The sequence below is a fragment of the Oncorhynchus nerka genome, linkage group LG10 (assembly GCF_034236695.1).
Source record: "Oncorhynchus nerka isolate Pitt River linkage group LG10, Oner_Uvic_2.0, whole genome shotgun sequence".
Lineage (NCBI taxonomy): Eukaryota > Metazoa > Chordata > Actinopteri > Salmoniformes > Salmonidae > Oncorhynchus > Oncorhynchus nerka.
The window spans coordinates 27946688-27966596 of NC_088405.1; the positions used below are offsets into that span (position 1 = coordinate 27946688).

Below are 19909 nucleotides of genomic sequence, written 5' to 3' on the forward strand. Positions count from 1 at the left end.
ATGTAAATCCCTGGACATGTTTTGATTTGGTGTTCTTGCCAGTTTCCTTGTTATGCTTTGCTAAAGGTCAGACTGTTTCTTGGATATGAACCATCAGAGTTCTTGATGGAATGTGAAGGCTCATGCCCAGTAGAACTGAGGTCATAGAGCCCTCTAAAATAGGAAGGCAAATATGCACAGTGTCACAGGTATGACCTCGTGTTGAATGTGTGACTGCTAAGGCTAGGGCAGGCGTTGCCTGGTACAGACAAAAGGGAGTGACTATGTGTAAATATACATTCTGATGCAGTTCGCTACACTGACACACCCTCTTTCCCTCCTTAACTTTCCTTAACTCCACTAGGTTGGGTCTGTATCCATAAACATTACGGCCAAAGCTTAGCTCAAAATAGCAGCCCCGTCTGCATGAGCGAGAGGAAGTGGAGAATGGAACAACGTGTCATTCTCCCCTTTAAATGTCTTCATTTTCAACTAGGTCAAGCCTTTGCAAGTAGCCAAAGGAACATGCATGTATCTATATGCGTTTGACCATTACACATGGTTGCTTGTTTATGCTTCCTAAAGCCATAAGCTAATACCTTTTTCTATATATCTAATCAAACTTCCTCTTTTGTCAGACTTTGAGCTGGATCCTAAATCCCTTCTTTTTATTGTAATTTCCTACTGTCAACATGTGTGTCTGTTATATGGCTACTGGTCACAGTAACTTAACTGTCATGACAATTTTGTTGTTTTAAAAGCGGAAACATGCTTATATTGCTATTAAACAGTATATAAAATATGTTTTGGCAAATGTTTCTACAGTAGTTATCACCGAGGATAGATGTCATAGCTTGGGCATGTGGTATCAGTTGTTCCTGAAATGAAACACATAGGAACAGTTAACCTTGATAGACTAGTTAATACAGTTCAGCTAACAGATTATCAGTTTTCTCCAGAGACTCCACACTGTAATTGTCCTGACCCCAGATGTGAATTTGGCCTCTCCTCAAGCTGATTTTCCTGCAAATATAAAGCCTCTTATGTTTTTGTGTCTGAATGATGAAATACGTTTACAGAAAGATGTGACCTTTTTAGAAAATTGCCTTCAGCTGCTCTACCATAAACCACTCCAATGCTAAATGCTCCAACTCCAAAATGGCAGTGGCCTTTTCATGTTATCGTTACCGTTCATAAATGTCTTTACATTAACCACTATCCATTAGTACGGCTATTAATCTGTTGCTCTTTTTCTGCGGTATGAGTTTGATCGAATGGTGCTTGTTATCAGGGGAATATATTCACTCATTTCCTTTGTCGGTGTCTTTGTTTCAGGCCCAGAACAAGCAGACTGGGACCCTGGCTGCTGCCAAGGTGATCGATACCAAGACAGAGGAGGAGTTGGAGGATTACATGGTGGAGATAGACATTCTGGCCTCCTGTGATCACCGTTACATAGTCAAACTGCTGGATGCCTTCTATTATGAAAGCAAACTGTGGGTAAGTGGGCTCCCTCTGGAGGGATTGGGTTTCTCAGATGTGGAGAACAGGGCCACTGACAGTGTTCACAGTTCACACCACTCACACACTTGTGTGTATACTCATGATCCTGCTAAAGTGCGGGAGTTCACCGTCTAACACTTGAGAAACATCAATCTATATGCACCTCACACAAGTCAAACATGATGATATTCCTAATTTATTCACAAACCAGTGCTTGAGAGCTTAACCTTAAGATTTAAATAAGGTCACCTCACATTCTCTTATCAATGTCGCCCCTTATTCTCTCTCAAGCCCCAGACTTCACATGGGGATAGTGCTGAGCGACCATTTTGTTTTTATGCATTTTTTCGATCATTTTCAATTACTTGAATTCCGTTTAGTTTGTATTTCTGTGTTAGCCCATTGTGCCGTTTCTCTAGAGAGAAATCAGATCATTCACAAGAGAAGTCAAGAACTATGGGACACTGGGTTGAAGGGAGTTGAAGTTTTCACTAAGGAAATATTCAACCTAGTTCAGAGCAGAAACGTGGAAATTAACTACAATGACCAGAATCCACTGCGCTGATTCTTTCGGATACACTTTTACCCTGCTATGTAAGGTTAGATACACACAGAACGCATGAGAGAGGAATGTACACAACGACGAGAGGGATAGAGACAGTTTGTGAAAGTACCTTTTCTACTTTGAAGAACTAGTAAAAGGATTTTGTCAGAGAGTGTATCTAAATAGGATGGCTAAAGACAGTACAGTATGGGGAGCATAGAGATAATGTTAGGTGGCTGGCTGCTACTGCCTGAGCAGATATTAAATGATGACAAAGTCCTCAAAAAAAACAAAGTAATATGTAAATGCAACATAAATATCTTATTTTTTCATAGTAATTTCCTAATTCTGTATTTTTTAAAATCTTTATTTAACTAGGTAAGTCAGTTAAGAACACATTTTTATTTTCAATGATGGCCGAGGAACAGTGGGTTAACTGCCTGTTCAGGGGCAGAATTACAGATTTGGACCTTTGTCAGCCCGGGGGTTTGAACTTGCAACCTTGCGGTTCCTAGTCCAACGCTCTAACCACTAGGCTACCCTGCCGCCCCAGGTATTGATGTCTACCCAATGTGGACCTGACCTGAAATAATCATTGTCTTTATTTCATAATGCATTTACATTTTTGAAAAATAATCCAAACTGAATCAAAAACCGTGATTATTTTTTCATAAATGAACCAACCTCAAAAAGCACTATAATCACCATCAACTGCTGTGTGAACGCTGTCAGAGGATCCTGTCACACTGTTGGTGTGTTTGGAGAGAACAACAGCGCATTTATGTCCAGGTGGTATCATGTGATCCCCCGCTGTGGGGCTGCAGCCATGGGAAGATAATGGACTGCTACTCTGGGCTTGAGAAAGTGCTAATGAATAATTTAGAGACATCAAACCTTGTAGTGTGTGCCACTGGTTGAGTCCTGAGAGAGATTAATGTGTAACTTATGCCTTTAAAACATGTCAGGCGTTTAGTTAATGTGTGTGAACATTCCATTCAGCCAAAAAAAGGACTCATTCATACCAAACCCTGTGCAACAGTAAGTGAATGTTGTGAAATATACATAAGGCAGGCACTGCCAGTAAAATGGTAGCTAGCGGCTGATGTCTTATGGCACTGTTAAGGCATAGTAATCAATAATGGAGATCTTTGCTGCTGTAAGGATAATTGTATCATATTTAATTCATGATAACATTAGTAAACCGTTTCAAATGGTTCATTATTGTAAAACGGTTAGCCCTCCATTGATGTGTATCATTATATAATGGATGACCAGTCTTTCCATCTTCTTTGTTTAACTCACTGAATGGGCGTTACTCAGTGAGGGTTTTGATTGATTTGTGCATCCGATACCTCAAGCTGCTGTTGGACACGTCCTGGCTATGCTCCCATAGATCAGGTGATATAGTATAGTTCACAATAGCTTTTATCACAGAGGCTGGTCAGTTTTCACATCTCCAAAACTGCATTAGTTCATGACATCATCTGATAAACCAGACGAAACTTTACCAGTAGGTTAGTGCGCTTACCTAGTCCTGTGCAAGTCAAGAATTGCATTAGATCAGCTCGATGCGATGTCTTTGAATAATCGCAATGCACACGATAGTGATGTTTAGCCATGTTCGGGATGTTCATTTCAACAGAGAAATAAGGGTTGCGTTCAGTCGGACTCGGTTGTGTTCAGCAGCAGCAAACGGACAAACTTTTTAAAACGGAAAATTAGTGTTCTTATGTGACATGTTCCTGTAGTACCTCCTCAAAGCATTTTTTCCATGGTGTGCCAACTGAACACAACACAGGTTTGAAGTTCTGTTCCTTCCATTTACAATTTGCTAAGCCCCACCCCCCTTGGTTACTGTTGCAACCTTGGACAACATTTTCCCGGGAAGCCCAATTCCCCATCCAACCACTGGCGAAATCCCCTCACAATGATCTCAAACTTTTAGCTAGCCACTGAAGGGCTCTGAATTCACTGTCAGCACGCAGTCAAAGCTATATCCACTTTTGGAGATAACTAGTGCTCTCAAATCGTATCCTGATGTCGACAGCAGATTGGAGATGTATTCATAACGTTCCTAGCTTCGCTAGCTAACATATATTTTGAGGGAAAAAAAACGTTATATTAAGTGGCTAGCTAGCGTTAGAAACTTGGGGTGGTCAATAAGACAGAGCTAGCAAACAATATAACAAGTGTAATTTCAGATTTAAAAAAAATCTCCAACAGGTGCTGCATTTCAGGAACAACAAGTAGCAAGTACCTCTGGTCTACTGTTCAATTATTTAGCCATTTAAACATACATTTTTAAACAGTTTTTGCCATATCCCTCACTGGCTTTCATGCAATACAAACGTGAGCTTGTCAGAGTTGTCAGATTTGACACAGTTGCTATCTATTGGAGTGCTGCAATTGGTTGCCCTACATTCTGGGATGGGGCTTAGCAAAGGGTCAATTGAGAAAGTTCTGTAATAGTTGTTGTAGGAAGTGTTGGAATGGTTCTAAGAGGTTATGTAGAGTAGACCTCTCATTCCTCTGCTGTGTGTGTGGACCATTGTATCTGAGGCAAGGGCTGCTACAATGACTCTTCCTCTTAGGAACAACACTGGAGCAGAGCTCAATAGAGTAGGCATTTGTTTTTCCTCACATCTTCCTGTAATACAAATAGTGTGGTCAGATTTGAATTGCTTGCAGTGACGTTGCTGTCTGAGGACTCCACACTTTCTTTGAAATAGAGCTGATGTAAAAACTTGATGTAGTTTCTGCTGCAGATTTATTGGCATCTTAACATCATCAAACATGTATGCCAAACTGAATCCCTTACAAAATATGAGAAAGTCCCCTTCATGAAGTCTCACACTTGATAAGTTATTGCACTGGTTAGCATTGACCATGAGAATTTGAAGACCTTTCACAAGGTTAAGAATTTCTGCTGTGAAGGATATCTGTAATTGAGTTGTCCCTTTTTTACATGTGAATTAAGCTCACAGTTTACATAATAGAATGTGAATATATCCACTGTGAAACTCACTCATCTTATTAAATGACAAGTTTGTGCATGCAACAGAGTAGGTTGAATCAAACTGTCTCGCAAACGCCTTTTGCGAAGTGCTGTTTTCATCCAGCGCCAAAGAATTTGACCTCAAGGCTCCCTCAATTAAAACGTTGATGTCTCCTGCTTTGAGTGTTACTCTGAAACGCACATAACATTGGGGGGACACTTTGGTACAGTAACTGTGTATTTTTCTCTCCTCAGATTCTGATTGAGTTCTGTGCGGGAGGTGCTGTCGATGCAGTCATGTTGGGTGAGTATGGATTTTCAAAAAGGAATACATGGAAAATGTCACTCTGTCATCAGTCAGATCAAATGTTTTTTTTCTATTTCAATACATTTCAGCCAGTGTAGAATGTTCCCTCCACTCAGTGGTGGAGTGGTGAAAGTGTATCATTATCATAGTTCCCATTTCTAGGAGTGGTTAGTCCAGTTTTAATGCCTCAGTACTTTCCTTTGTGTTCTTTGGAATTTAAGGAACATCCCACCATTGGTTTAGAGTTGTATTGGGACTTGCTGATTTGATATTTTAGTAATTTAGCAGACGCTAAGTCCAGAGCAACTTACAGGCGCATTTAGCTTTAAGTGCCTTGTTCAAGGGCACAGACAGATTTGACATAGTCTGCTCAAGGATTCAAACCAGCGGCCTTTTGGTTACTGGCCCAATGCTCTTAATAATCGCTAGGCTGCAAAATTAAGCCTGCAGATGTAACTGGGTGTTACGAATCGCTTTGGCTCATAACTCATGCAAATTATAAACAGTGAAAAGGTGAGAATAACCACAGACAACTTAAATCTACCGTCAAACACTCATGGTTTATTTGGTAAACACACGGTAAAGCGGGGCAGGAAAAGGGCCTGAGCTGGACCCAAGGAAAGAAACAAATCTCCCAAAAACACCCCTAAGTTAGTTAGCTGTATTGAAGTAGGTTAGTCTAACTAACCAAAAATACAGTGGGTGGTCCACCCAGTTCTAACTAGTGTTCTTAGACAAAGTATTCCTACGGGTAGTGTAGTGGGGCGGCAGGGTAGCCTAGTGGTTAGAGCGTTGGACTAGCAACCGGAAGGTTGCAAGTTCAAACCCCCGAGCTGACAAGGTACAAATCTGTCGTTCTGCCCCTGAACAGGCAGTTAACCCGCTGTTCCTAGGCCGTCATTGAAAATAAGAATTTGTTCTTAACTGACTTGCCTGGTTAAATAAAGGTTAAATAAAAACGGGTAGTGTATGCCCATGGGCGACTTGTCTTGGTACCCCCTTTTCCCACCATCAAACAAACAGTCAAACACAAAACGATAATCACAGGATAACGGAACAAAGTGACATGTAGTTGCTAAACCAAACAAGAGAGATCTACAGAGAGATTGAGCTCAGAGAAAACAACTGAATGGGTTTTTAAACCAAGGGAATGGGAAAGGGAAGAGGAGCAGGTGTCTTCTGATTGATGATTGATTGGGGAATGATGATTGTCACCTGTGAGGGGAGAAGGAGAGAAAAGAAATACACACAGGATACGTGTATCTGTAACACTGGGTGTCAGTCTTTACACTGTGAAATGTAAGATATTAAATTAATCTTTGAGTTGAGACCACATGTCCTCCATTTTGTAACAACACCCTGTCATTATATTGTACCACACAGTTTATAGTGAGTAGATCACAATTTACACAGGCTGATAATGATCGCACAAATAGCCTGTTTTGTGTAATGAGTTGACATAGGCTGCTACCATTCTTCACTCTAAGCATGTAAGTCACAGGGGGTTGGTGGCACCTTAATTGGGGAGAACGGTCTCGTTCTAATGACTGGAGCTGAATAAATGGAATGGTATCAAATACATCAAACACATGGTTTCAGTTTGTAGGTGTGTTTCCTGACCGATTCCGCGTTTGGTTGATGATGTTTGTCCCCCGTGAGACATGGTCGACATTAAAGCCTATTTCACTTCTTCAAAATCCCCACAATGAATCTAAGATAAAACAAGGCATCTGTCATTAATTTTTATGTTTTTGCTGAGATTGTTTGAGTTGCGCAATTTGACATCTTAAGGAGTTTGTTGCAGGATTTCGCAAGTAGAAAATGTGCGACATTCTACTATGTAGATAATGCCAGGCTGCTGTGCAGGTATGTCTCATTGTGTATGCTATTGGATAGAGTGCAATCACCACAGCTCTTCACCCCATGTTAGTGGACAAATGGACATCATCAAATGAAATCATTTACCCGTTGTGACACACGGATGGTCCAAACTCCGTTTTAGGTTAGACTGACTTAATCACCTAAATTATCCTATTTACACTTTGTAGTCAATTTTGACACTGGAGTAACTGTTTCTGACTCATATTGATGCCACAGGCTGTTTTTCAAAGGGATTCGTTGCTTTTTAAAAGCATTCACTCTTTAAACAGAGAGGAGATGTCATGGTTGAACCTCTTCTGTTGGATCAGGAGTGGTCCGGTGGTGTGACTCACTCTACCATGCTGTTGGTCCAGTTATGACTGCTGGCTGTGGGAAGAAGGGCATGGAACAGTGTTCTTTTGCAGTTGCTAAGGGTTACAGCCACATGTCTCCAAATTGTTATGTTTAGTGTGTGTTCACCATGTACTATGAAGGATACAGTACATAAAGCATTGGTAAAACCTTCATGAAATGTCAACATACGACACAGAAAGTTCCAGTGGATAGAGATTTTAAGGTACACTAAATTCATGTGGATGCTTCCGTCTTTGCCTCTGCAGAGCTTGAGAGGCCTCTGACAGAGCCCCAGATCCGGGTGGTGTGTAGGCAGACGTTGGAGGCCCTGGCCTACCTTCATGAGATCAAGGTCATCCACAGAGACCTGAAGGCTGGGAACATCCTTTTCTCACAGGAGGGAGACATCAAATTGGGTAAGGCCTTGCCTCGCTGGACTTCTATTGGCTCTTTGTCTAAGAATATCTCCTACTGTATTTCATGAGTAGTAGGCTGTCCTCTGTTGACTTGTGAATAGGTTTAACTGGTATCCTGAAAAGATATTGTTCAAACGTGACACTCCTAACAGGCTTTAGGCTGGAAAAGTGTAGTATTACTACCCCTTTGAGTGCCTTTGCATCCAGCCCAGTAGAGAATGTAGTGGACTGGACACTGGCCTGATATGTATTGTTAAAAATACAGGTTTCATGATGTGGGCGATTCATCATCATTATTGGCAACACGCAGGCTGCAAATGTATGCAAATGAAGCCTTGGATATGTAAATGATTGCAGTTGAGTTAAGTGATAGCATCCATAGCTACAGTTTCCATGATGATTCATATGATGTAGGCATACAGAGGGACGTGACGGGGCTAGGCGTAGCCTTAATTAGCAGGCAGTCGCTAGCTACACAACGCTTCATTTGACCTCTCAGATGTACTCGAAGACTGCGTTGAGACTGCACAGTAACATTCTGAAATAATCACAAGGTACTGTAGCAATGACAGTAGAAGTAGTACTTTATTATTCATATAATGTGGATGTATACTAACCTATATTAACCTTTTCTTATAAAAACAATGAAATGCATTCTGTCATTCTCCATCTCTGCCCAACTACTAAATTCTGAATCTATGTCTGTTTTCAGCTGACTTTGGCGTGTCCGCTAAGAATACCATGACGCTGCAGAGAAGAGATTCTTTCATTGGCACTCCATATTGGTGAGTCATGCTGTTCTGATTCTTTTTGTATCCATTTTATAGAGCTTCTGATTTGAACTGAACAAAACTTGTGTGAGGGGTATTTCATTGCCATGGGGCAACCATTTGTTTCGCAGCGATGATGTCAAGCTAATTACCAGTATATTACTGTAGGGGTGAATGAAAAAGCTCTTTCAGAGTGTCCAAAGCACTGACTCATGTTCCCAATAGTACACAAATGCACACCAGTTTTCACCACACACACACACACAAATAATGGTACTTGTGGGCACTCACTACACACACACACACACACACACACACACACAGAGGGTTTCCGTTAGGAAAATGTGGTGCCGGACATTTGACCAGCAGCATTTTAATTTACTGGACATTTGATTCATTTACCAGACATGTATGCATTGGTGCGTAACCTGATTAGGGTGTCCACCCACGGTGCTCAGGATGACAGAAATCCATTTTAGATTATGGTCATTTATATTAACAGAAGATGCAACTCGAGAATGCAACGATGTGCGGTCTTTACATCATTCTGATGCGCACTTTGAAGGTGTTAGAATAACTGTCCACATTTACATTAGCCAGCAAGATGAGTAACGAACAGCAACATCACTAGCCTACGTCAATCCACTATTCCCCATTGTAGAAAAGTGTACCGAATCTATTGGTCAGTTTGTCGAGAAAGAAATGGCCTATTCCAAACAGATCCTGGGACAGTCGTGTGACAACAACCAGTTGCCACAGATCAGAACATTCAGCTTAAAATGTTGATTAACTATTATTTTTTCACATTATAAGCTTAACAATGTGCACAAGTCAGTAGGTTACGGGGTGAATGTTTGTTCCATAATGCAGTTATGGGGAAAGCGCACTGCACATGCGAGCGGCGTCAATTGACAGAGATGGAAAATATCCATTCAAAATGTAGAGAGGGGAGATCTAATAAGCAACAACTAGCATGGGTTGCTAATACTGTATGAGTAGGATTGTGCGTTTGGCTACTGGATAATGAAAGAATTGCCTCCACAGAGATGGTCTGATTTTGGCTAGGTTACTTTGAATCAAGGTGAGACATGCCTCATAATGTGTAGTAAAATATTCAGGTTTCAAACAGTTAAGTATATGTTTTTAAAATGCATACTGCCTCCAGCTCATTGCAAAGTGGGGTGTGATGCGCTGTTTGAGATGCTGTAGCAGCAGCAGCTCCCACGTGGTCTTACAGATTTTACACTCAAAGGCTCTGTATCTGTACGCAGTACGCGTGGTAAATAAGATGCATAACGAATATACTGTACACGAGCTAATTTAGCTAAATGATGCAAATTAACCCATAGACCGATAAGCATGACCGGTCAAATGTACAGCCTTATTTTAAAATATATCGATTTTTTTATCCTTCAAGAATCTACACAAAATACCTCGTAAATAGGAAACCTTTTTTTTTTTTTACTGTTTTGCTCATTTATGTATTATTATATTATATATTATTAATATTATTATTTTTTTTTTTTAACCTTATTTACATAAGTATTCTTGACCCTTTGCTATGAGACTCGAAATTGAGTTTAGGTGCATCCTGTTTCCATTGATCACCCTTGAGATGTTCCTACAACTTGATTGGAGTTCACCTGTGGCAAATTCAATTGATTGGACATGATTTGGAAAGGCACACCTGATTGGTGGAGGTCTGCACACCTGATTGGTGGCTTGGTTTTTGCTCTGACATGCCCTGTCAACTGTGGGACCTTATATCTATATAAGCAGCATCATGCTGTGGGGATATTTTTCAGCGCGAGCAAAGTACAGAGATCCTTGATGAAAACCTGCTCTAGAGCGCTCAGGACCTTCGACTGGGGCAAAAATTCACCTTCCAACAGGACAATGACCCTAAGGACACAGCCATGACAATGCAGAAGTGGCTTCGGAACAAGTCACTGAATGTCCTTGAGTCTGGACTTGAACCCAATCGAACATCTCTGGAGAGACCTGAAAATAGCTGTGCAGCGATGTTCCCCATCCAACCTGACAGAGCTTGAGAGGATCTGCAGAGAAGAATGGGAGAAACTCCCCAAATACAGGTGTGCCAAGCTTGTAGCGTCATACCCAATAAGAATCGAGGCTGTAATTGCTGCCGAAGGTGCTTCAAGAAAGTACTGAGTAAAGGGTCTGAATACTTATGTAAATGTAATTTTTCCTTTTTGCAAACATTTCTAATATCCTGTTTTTAATTTGTCATTATGGGGTATTTATTGTATGTAGATTGATCAGGGAGACGACGACAATTTAATCAATTTTAGAATTGTATTTATTTATTTATCCGTTATTTTACCAGGTAAGTTGACTGAGAACACGTTCTCATCTGCAGCAACGACCTGGGGAATAGTTACAGGGGAGAGGAGGGGGATGAATGAGCCAATTGTAAACTGGGGATTATTAGGTGACCGTGATAGTTCAAGGGCCAGATTGGGAATTTAGCCAAGACACCGGGGTTAACACCCCTACTCTTACGATAAGTGCCATGGGATCTTTAATGACCTCAGAGAGTCAGGACACCCTTTAACGTCCCATCCGAAAGACGGTACCCTACACAGGGCAGTGTCCCCAATCACTGCCCTGGGGCATTGGGATATTTTTTATATTTTTTTTAGACCAGAGGAAAGAGTGCCTCCTACTGGCCCTCCAGCACCACTTCCAGCAGCATCTGGTCTCCCATCCAGGTACTGACCAGGACCAACCCTGCTTAGCTTCAGAAGTAAACCAGCAGTGGTATGCAGGGTGGTATGCTGTTGGCGAGGCCTAACAAAATGTGTAAAAAGTTAAGGGGTCTGAATAATTTCCAAAGGCATTGTATTTACATCGACTGGTGTTTCCATCAATGAATAGGCTAAAAAGTATGATTTCGCATTTGGGAATTGGTTTCTTCGTTTCCCGGACAATCGGCCTGAGCCAATTTTCTTCATCCTCTTTAAAAAAATATAAAAGATACTGTCCAAAAGCCGGCTATTACCGGCTAACTTAAACCCTGACACACACGTACACATACTAAAACAACCTCTCTCTTTCCTCTGGTTCTCCAGGATGGCTCCAGAGGTGGTGATGTGTGAGACATCTAAGGACCGTCCGTACGACTACAAGGCTGACATCTGGTCCCTGGGGGTCACCCTGATTGAGCTGGCACAGATAGAACCTCCTAACCACGAGATGAACCCCATGAGAGTCCTGCTGAGAATAGCCAAGGCCGATCCGCCCACACTCATGCAGCCTTCACGCTGGTGAGAGTGTAGAATAATTTTGTAGAGGGGGAGCGGTGAAGGAATGAGTCAGGACTAGTGTCGTAGAAACAGACCCTAGACCAGGTGACAAAAGAGTTTCATTGTATGGGGCGGTAGTAGCCTAGTGGTTAGAGCGTTGGACTAGTAACCGAAAGGTTGCAAGATTGAATCCCCGAGCTGACAAGGTAAAAAAAAATCTGTTGTTCTGCCCCTGAACAAGGTAGTTGACCCACTGTTCGTAGGCTGTCATTGAAAATAAGAATTTGTTCTTAACTGACTTGCCTAGTTAAATAAAGGTAAAATGAAAAGTAGTCTTAAATATGTTTCCCCCTCTGTTTGCCAGGTCACCAGAGTTCAATGACTTTCTGAGGAAGGCACTGGATAAGAATGTGGACCGTAGGTGGTGCACAGCCCAGCTCTTGCAGGTGAACGACTCGGCATGTCCGATAACCTGCATATGAAAAAACTTGTTTCCAAGCCTTCTTTCCCTCTATTGTCACATGCGAAGAACAAACATCTGGAATACCCCACCCTAACACCTAATTTAAATGATGTGCTGATGTCACACGTATGCTCCTGTGACTACATATTGTGGGATAATTTACTACCTTGTATTGTTTCGCCACCATTCCATACAGCATCCCTTTGTTAGCAGTGTAGTTGACAACAAACCGCTGAGAGAACTGATTGCTGAGGCCAATGCTGACGTCTTAGAGGAGATAGAAGAAGGCAAAGAGGAAGATGAAGAAGAAGAGACGGATGCAACTCTGGTATGTAGTATAGCGCACTGTTTTCATAATCTGTTATGGAATAGTGTCGTACAATGTCATAAAAGGTCAAAAGGTCTCACAGCATTGATTGACCATGTGTTGTTTCTGTGAAGGTGGTGCCCGGACATAAGCGAGCGCCATCAGACACCAGCATGGCCAGCTCTGAGGATGAGAAGCTCTCTGAGACCACCTCTACACTGGACTCAGTCACAGAGAAGACAGAGCCTGAGACTGCAGAGGACAAGGCCAGTGATAAGCTGTCTGACGAGGGCCTTGGGACCAGCGTGGGCGACAGGGCAGAGGGTGAGAAACTGAACGAGGTGTCTGATGCCAGTAATGAGGACTTAGTCAATGGACAGGTGAAGGCCATGGAGCCCAAACCAGAGGAAAGCCCTGCTGGAAAGCCTGAGGAGATTCCTGACCGTCAGATCACCATTGTGCCAGAAGCACCATCAGACACACAGGAGAGTGTGATTGTGAGTGAGGAGACAGGGGAAGAGGAGAAAGTAGAGGATGGACCTCCACAAGTATTCCTGAAGGAAAGAGTAAAAGTAGAGGAGAAGACAGAGGAGGAGGTGAAGCAGGAACCAATCAAAGAGGAGCCAGAGGTGATTCTCCAGCCTCCCACCAAATTAACAGATCCAGGGGACCAGCCTAGGAGTGCTTTAGAGGAGCCTGGCGCCGTGTCGACCGAGGTCAATGCTAAACCAGAGAAGATTGAGAAGGAGACGCTCATTGAGATGGCAGAGGAGGTTAAACCAGAGGCTGATGGGGTCACAGACATAAACACAGACGCCGACTTGAATGAAGACACAGACAACACAGAATCGGACGTCAACACAGACGCAGAGGTAGACGCAGCTGAGGGCTCCACAGAGGTCTCTGCAGACACAGAAGCCCAAAGAGACAATAATGTAATACCGGTGGTGATTCTTGAGGAGGGGACCACCGACGAGAGGGAGGAGAAGCCACCAGATGAGGAAGCTCCATCCCAGGATGCTGTTTCGGAGTCAAAGACCGACCAGGAAAGCACTCCTGTTAAGTCGGAGCCAGATGTGGAGAAGGATTCTGACTCGGGGAGCAGCTCTGTAGCAGATAGCAACAGCATGGACCTCAACCTATCCATCTCCAGTTTCCTGTCCAAAAAGGCTGAGGCGGGGTCTGTGTCCATACAGGTAACAAGGCATAAGGACCAATGATGACAAATCTGTCCTATATACAGGATATACATAGTGCCATTCAAGTGAACATCCTATTTAAGGGGCCAACATATGCACTTCAATTCAGACATTATGTAAAACAAACTCCTTTTCTCCACAGGACACGAGACGGCAGAAGAAGACTCTGAAGAAGACCCGTAAGTTCATGGTTGACGGAGTGGAGGTCAGTGTGACCACGTCAAAGATAGTCACCGATAACGACACCAAGAACGAGGAGATGAGATTCCTGAGGTATTTCTCTCCTCTCTACCGTGACTAAATATGGCATGTGACCCATTTCGGAGCCCTGACATAAATAGTTGTCATTCATTGCTCAGTTCCCTGGCTTTTACAACTCCCAAGATTGATGAACAATGATGATGGGTATACTTTTATGGTCTATTTTGGCCTCTGTATGTTTTAAAAAGCAGTGAAAAAAATACTCCATCTCAAATGTCGTCTACTGTTCTTCTGTTGGTGTCTTGAGTTGAGAGCTGGGTTCATTCCATTTTGACTCCATTTCGAGTCAAATCAGGATATTAATCGGTCACCTTACTCACCTATGGACAGATTCCGTGCCCCTCCCGGGAGTGAAATATAATACGTTATTATTCATTAGTTGAAGGTGGAAATCTGTTGAGTTCAAATGTGAAGTGTTGTTGTTGTGTGCTGTCAGGCGCCAGGAGCTGAGAGAGCTGCGTCTGCTGCAGAAGGAGGAGCATAGAGCCCAGCAGGCGCTCAGCGACAAGCTGCAGCAGCAGAGAGAACAGATCTACCGCCGCTTCGAGCAGGAGATGACTGTAAGTCACCCATCCTGGTGCATCTATCTGTGCATGCCGTTGTTGTTGTCTAGGGATGTCCCCTTGGAAACCAGATGATTCATATCAAGGGTTTTTTATCCTGCACACGTATTTAGATAGAAATGAATAACAAAATGAGCAACTGTTATTCCTTTGGGACATGTTTGAATACTTTAATAATATACATCCCTCAGAGTCAGAATCTGTTGTGAATGTATTGTAATGTTTTAAAAATGGTATAAGAGCCTTCATTTTGCTGGACCCCTGCCTTGGCAGCAGCGAATGGGGATCCATAATAAATATAATCAAAAGAAGCATTTGCCATTCCACTAAGGATAGGCATTTGTCTTTGTGAAGGCCTGATCTTACTAATCTCATGTGTGTTCCGTCAGGGTAAGAAGCGTCAGTACGACCAGGAGGTGGAGAATCTGGAGAAGAAACAGAAGCAGACCATTGAGCGGCTGGAGCAGGACCATACCAACCGGCTGAGGGACGAGGCAAAACGCATCAAGGCCGAGCAGGACAAGGAGCTCTCCAAGTTCCAGAACATGCTCAAGAACCGCAAGAAGGAGGTAAGGGGCCGTGGGTCTGTGCATGTGCAATGCATCAAACTCTTGTCATGAGTGGAAAGTGCATGAGACGGTTGGGGACTGGGGCTTACTTACCAGAGCTGGTGTGCTGATATCTAAATAAACTCCCATTTTCCTTGCTGTTGATACCTTCCTTACATTTGGGTATAATTTATAAAGGGTTTATAAGTGGTTTATAAACTGTTTATAGTCTATAGCCATAATAAGCCCGTATCATGCATTTTTCATGATTTTTGGGGATGCAACAGGGTGATTCTCTGCTCAACAGCTTTGGCATGCAACTCTTGCCTTATTTCTTGGTACTAGTCATGCATACAATGTGCTTTTTTTTTTTAATTCATGCCATACATCTGAAAATGATGTGGCTTCTTTTTCCAAGTTCTATAAATGATGCATTCTTTGTTCTGTGTAGAGTACAGGCAATGTAGCTTAGCTTTACTGTGTCTGTAATTGATGCTGCTCTTATAGCTCCATTAGCCATCTGGGAAGCTTTAAGTAGTCTGCCATGTTGGTGAGGTGTTCTCAGGCAACTCTCATAGCCAAGCCTATCGAACTCTGTGATGGTGGTTATTTCATACATGCATGGCAATCCTACACACCTGATTAGACTGACCGTTCTCGCTGCTCAACTGAACATAGCAACTACTTCGAACCTATACAGGATATGCACTGGCTCCTGGAATGAATCTTTAAAATCCATATTTCTTTCTGGCATAGTTGTTTTATATATTGTTAAATTTCATATTGTATTATATGGCTATTTATATTGTATTATAAGTTATATTAGTCCATAAATGTATTTGACTGTACTGTATTTATGTGTAAGTAACCATGTCGCTTGTGTGAATGTGTGTGAGTTGGGCTTGGTGATGGGATGGCAGGTTTTGGGAAACTCATTTTGTTAAAGGCTCATAGGATTACATCTTTGATGAAACACTTCAATGGCCTTGTGAAGTATTGTAGCAGTTTAGGCCTTTTCCTATTGGGGGTTTTCTTACTGACCAGTGATCCCAAGATTGATGCACATTCAAATACCAAGCTGTCTCAAGAGAATGTCTTGACAAAAGAATAACTGTGGTTAGGAGAAACCTCTGGAAATTATTTTGGTGCCATGTCTCAACAAAACTGCCTTAGCTGTCTGTGGTCAAAACTAAAAATATATTTTACAGACTGGATTAGGAGTGTGCACCTTCTTTTGAGATCACTGTGGAAGCATTCTGTACTTAAGATTAAATCTCTCTAAAGGACTTGCATGGTGGGAAGTTAACACTAGGGAATTATTCCAGACAAGCTTGTTTTCCTATTTAACACTGCAAGCTGATTTAATCATGCAGGTATCAAGTCTGTCAACAGAAACTAATCAACTCTAATCCCTCAAACACTGGAAACATGTCTTTGCGCTAAAGGTTTTGGACACTCTTCTAATCAAACAAAGCAAAACATTTCCTCATTAAATCGAACACCGACCCCCCCTAGCGTGGAGACACTATCAATCAAATCAGGGTTTGTGGATATCTAAATTAATTCATCAGGTCCTTGCATGACTTTTCCCAAGTTATTATGGCTGCCGTACATAGCTGTCCAGGAAACTACAACTCCCAGTTTTCCCACACTATAGGTGAAACAGGAAGTTGAACAGTCACCCAAATTCATGAGGAGAGCGCTCATGAAACTCTTAAAGGAAGATCTATCTCTCATTCAGATTCCAAAGGTAAATGTTCACTCACTCACTCACACACACACTTTCTCAAATCTTGTCCCACAAATACACCCCTCTTCAAATGTCTCTGAGCGTTGTTGAGGACAAGATCTCATCCCACTTGTTCTTCTTTTTCCCTCCATTTTTGAAATGATTGTTTTCAGGAGTTGGTTAGCTCAGTTTTTTTACCTGACCATCAAAGAAGGAGCTAATCAGAAAGGGAGCATGGAAGTTTAACACAGTTTTGTATTGATCGCTGGAATAGAAGTGTGACTTGTAGTTCCTACTGCACAGGCAACTCAAATCTGACCACGCATGAATAGGACAACAACGACACTAACCCATCCTGTATTCGTTATGCTAATGAATAACCTGAATTGAATTAACTTCGTCCTCCTACTGTGCCATGCACCTCACTCCTGCTTTAGTCTACCCCTAAAACAGAAACAGGTTTAGAAACTCCGGGAGAGTGTGTCTGGTGTGTGCGTGTGGTTGTTCCTGTTGACTGGATTGTCTTTGTGTTTCTCGGCCTGTGTCGAGGCGAGTGTCTGTCTTTGGGTGTGCGGGTGTGTTTCTTAGCCTGTGTCTGTCGGTCTTTGTGTGTCTTTTGTGTGTGTGTTTTCCTCAGCCTGCTGTGTGTAGCGTGTGCTCTCTCCCTGATCTGGATGAGTGCGCTGTGTGCTCTCCTCCACAGGGTGTGGCCCAGATTATGATACAGTCTTTTCAGTTGTCCTCATGTGCTCTCTTCAACGCTCAGATGCAGGATGTAAGTTGTCACCCCCTCTCTGTCTCTACCGGGCCTCCTGCTCACATGTGTATGTCTTCGTCAAAGTGTAAACCTGATTGAGATTGAGACTGCACATGCGAGCATTGTGGTGTCGATGTATTGCAGTGTTGTCACTGTGTTGCCACACTGGTACTTCTCCTTCTGTTTGATATCTCTTCTGCCACGCATTGTAACTGTAGATGTGTCCTGTATGTTACGCCCCCACCTGTGACATCACACTCTGTTTGGGAGACTGCAACAGAGCTGAACCTTTTTTTGTGGTGTGATCCAATGGAGAGTATTTTATGGTAACTCTAGGTTATGCTAACGCTCTTGGATTAAAACCTAAGAAGTTAATAAGTATAATATTGTAAATGTTAATAGTAGTGTAGCCTGCTGAGAAATATCAGAGAATGAATCATTGTTAAATCTGCAATATGTCACTTTCTGGACGACCCGACCAAATTCACACGGAAATGTCAGTTACAGATCTGTCATTCTCGTTGAAAGCTTGTCTAAGAAGCGGTAGATCGGTTCTATGTGCGTTATTTCTGTGCTTTCGGTTCTTAAGTTTAGTTTTTGCGTCTTACTTTCGGTTTTGTACACCAGCTTCAAACAGCTCAAAATACTATATTTTTTTGTTATGGAAAATATACTTCGCTGTGGTTTAGATGGCACAATGATTCTCTACACTATACTGGCTTGTTTTGTCACAAACTGAAATGAGGTATTACTATTACATCCAGGAAATGGCAGAGCAATTTCTGCATAGTGAATCTTTAAACTTAATTTTCTATTGGAAAGCTTTTCCTCAATGATGGCTTCAAAAGGCATGACCAGGACAATAACGTTTGTTTAATAATCATGTAAAACATATTATTTTACCGTAATGATGTTATGTATAATTGACGCTTTCTGTGAATGTCAATTTGGATGTCGTCATACATGGAAACTGTGGATCTCGACTGGGTTGTTAAATGTTTCTCTCTCTTTCCATCCATTCCTCAAATGTTGGATCATTCCCATGACTTCTGACTGTCTCTTTGCCGCACTGACTGCAGTCAATGATGTGCTTCTTCTTTGGAGTGTAGTACTGTACTGTGTTGATCTATAGTAGTGGTTGGCATGGTATTTATGAAAGTTCCTTCATGTAGTCTGCACTGTTCTGGCTGTCCCTGGTGTGTGATGCACAGTAAATAAAATCACTCATGTTTGCCTCTTTCCTTCTCTCTCCCCTCTCTGTCATCAACTCTTAACCCCCTGTCCTTTCTAAATGTTCCTTATCCCCATGCCTCATTTCTATACCTCACTCGCACCATTTGTCTGTTTTTTACCCCACCATCTCCTGCATCCCTCCTCCCCATGCCCATGTCTCATCCCTCCATCTTCTGTCAATGAACCCCCATCTACCCACGTATTGTCCTCTTATCACCCTCTGATACCTTTACCTTGCCCCACTTCCTCCCCTTATCCCTGCTCACTCCCTTTCTGTCCCCCATACCCCCTCTCTCTCTATCCCTTCTCTCCATCCTCAGGAGCAGGAGTTTCTGCAGAAGCAGCAGCAGGAGTTGGATGGAGCCCTGAAGAAGATCATCCAACAGCACAAACATGAGATCGCCACCATCGAGAGAGACTGCCTCAACCACAAGCAACAGCTTATGAGAGGTGAGAGCGAGATTTACAGTACCATAGAGCGCTATAATACAGCAAACCTAACCACATACAACAGCTCGTGAGAGAGAGATTTACAGTACCATAGAGCGCTATGAAATCAGTGGATTCAGAAAGTATTCAGACTTGTTGAATTTTTCCACATCTTGTTGCGTTACAGCCTTATTTTAAAATGGATTCAATTGTTTTTGCCCACATCAATCTACACACAATATCCCATAATGACAAAGAAAAAACAGAATTTTTGAAATTTTTGCACACAAAAAATCACATTTACAGAAGTATTTGGACCATTTACTCAGTACTTTTGTTGAAGCACCTTTGGCAGAAATTACAACCTCAAGTCTTTTTTGGTATGACGCTACAAGCTTGGCACACCTGTATTTTGGGAGTTTCTCC

At 42.3% G+C, this 19909-nt stretch overlaps 1 protein-coding gene across 5 annotated transcripts in view; it reads left to right on the top strand.

Moving 5' to 3' along the window:
- slka (STE20-like kinase a) overlaps positions 1 to 19909 on the top strand; it is a 37421-nt gene that overhangs the window by 4293 nt on the left and 13219 nt on the right. The window contains exons 2-15 of one of the 5 annotated variants that reach the window (XM_029669364.2): positions 1315 to 1479; positions 5277 to 5325; positions 7809 to 7958; positions 8671 to 8743; positions 11821 to 12015; positions 12359 to 12440; positions 12654 to 12785; positions 12899 to 13960; positions 14106 to 14236; positions 14661 to 14784; positions 15177 to 15356; positions 16993 to 17085; positions 17768 to 17839; positions 19375 to 19504. In XM_029669364.2, the coding sequence (XP_029525224.1) occupies positions 1315 to 1479; positions 5277 to 5325; positions 7809 to 7958; positions 8671 to 8743; positions 11821 to 12015; positions 12359 to 12440; positions 12654 to 12785; positions 12899 to 13960; positions 14106 to 14236; positions 14661 to 14784; positions 15177 to 15356; positions 16993 to 17085; positions 17768 to 17839; positions 19375 to 19504 (2638 nt within the window). Of the gene's footprint in view, positions 1 to 1314; positions 1480 to 4502; positions 4646 to 5276; positions 5326 to 7808; positions 7959 to 8670; positions 8744 to 11820; positions 12016 to 12358; positions 12441 to 12653; positions 12786 to 12898; positions 13961 to 14105; positions 14237 to 14660; positions 14785 to 15176; positions 15357 to 16992; positions 17086 to 17767; positions 17840 to 19374; positions 19505 to 19909 lie in introns of those variants that run through there. The other 4 variants (XM_029669368.2, XM_029669365.2, XM_029669366.2 and 1 more) reach the window with 4 other exon arrangements.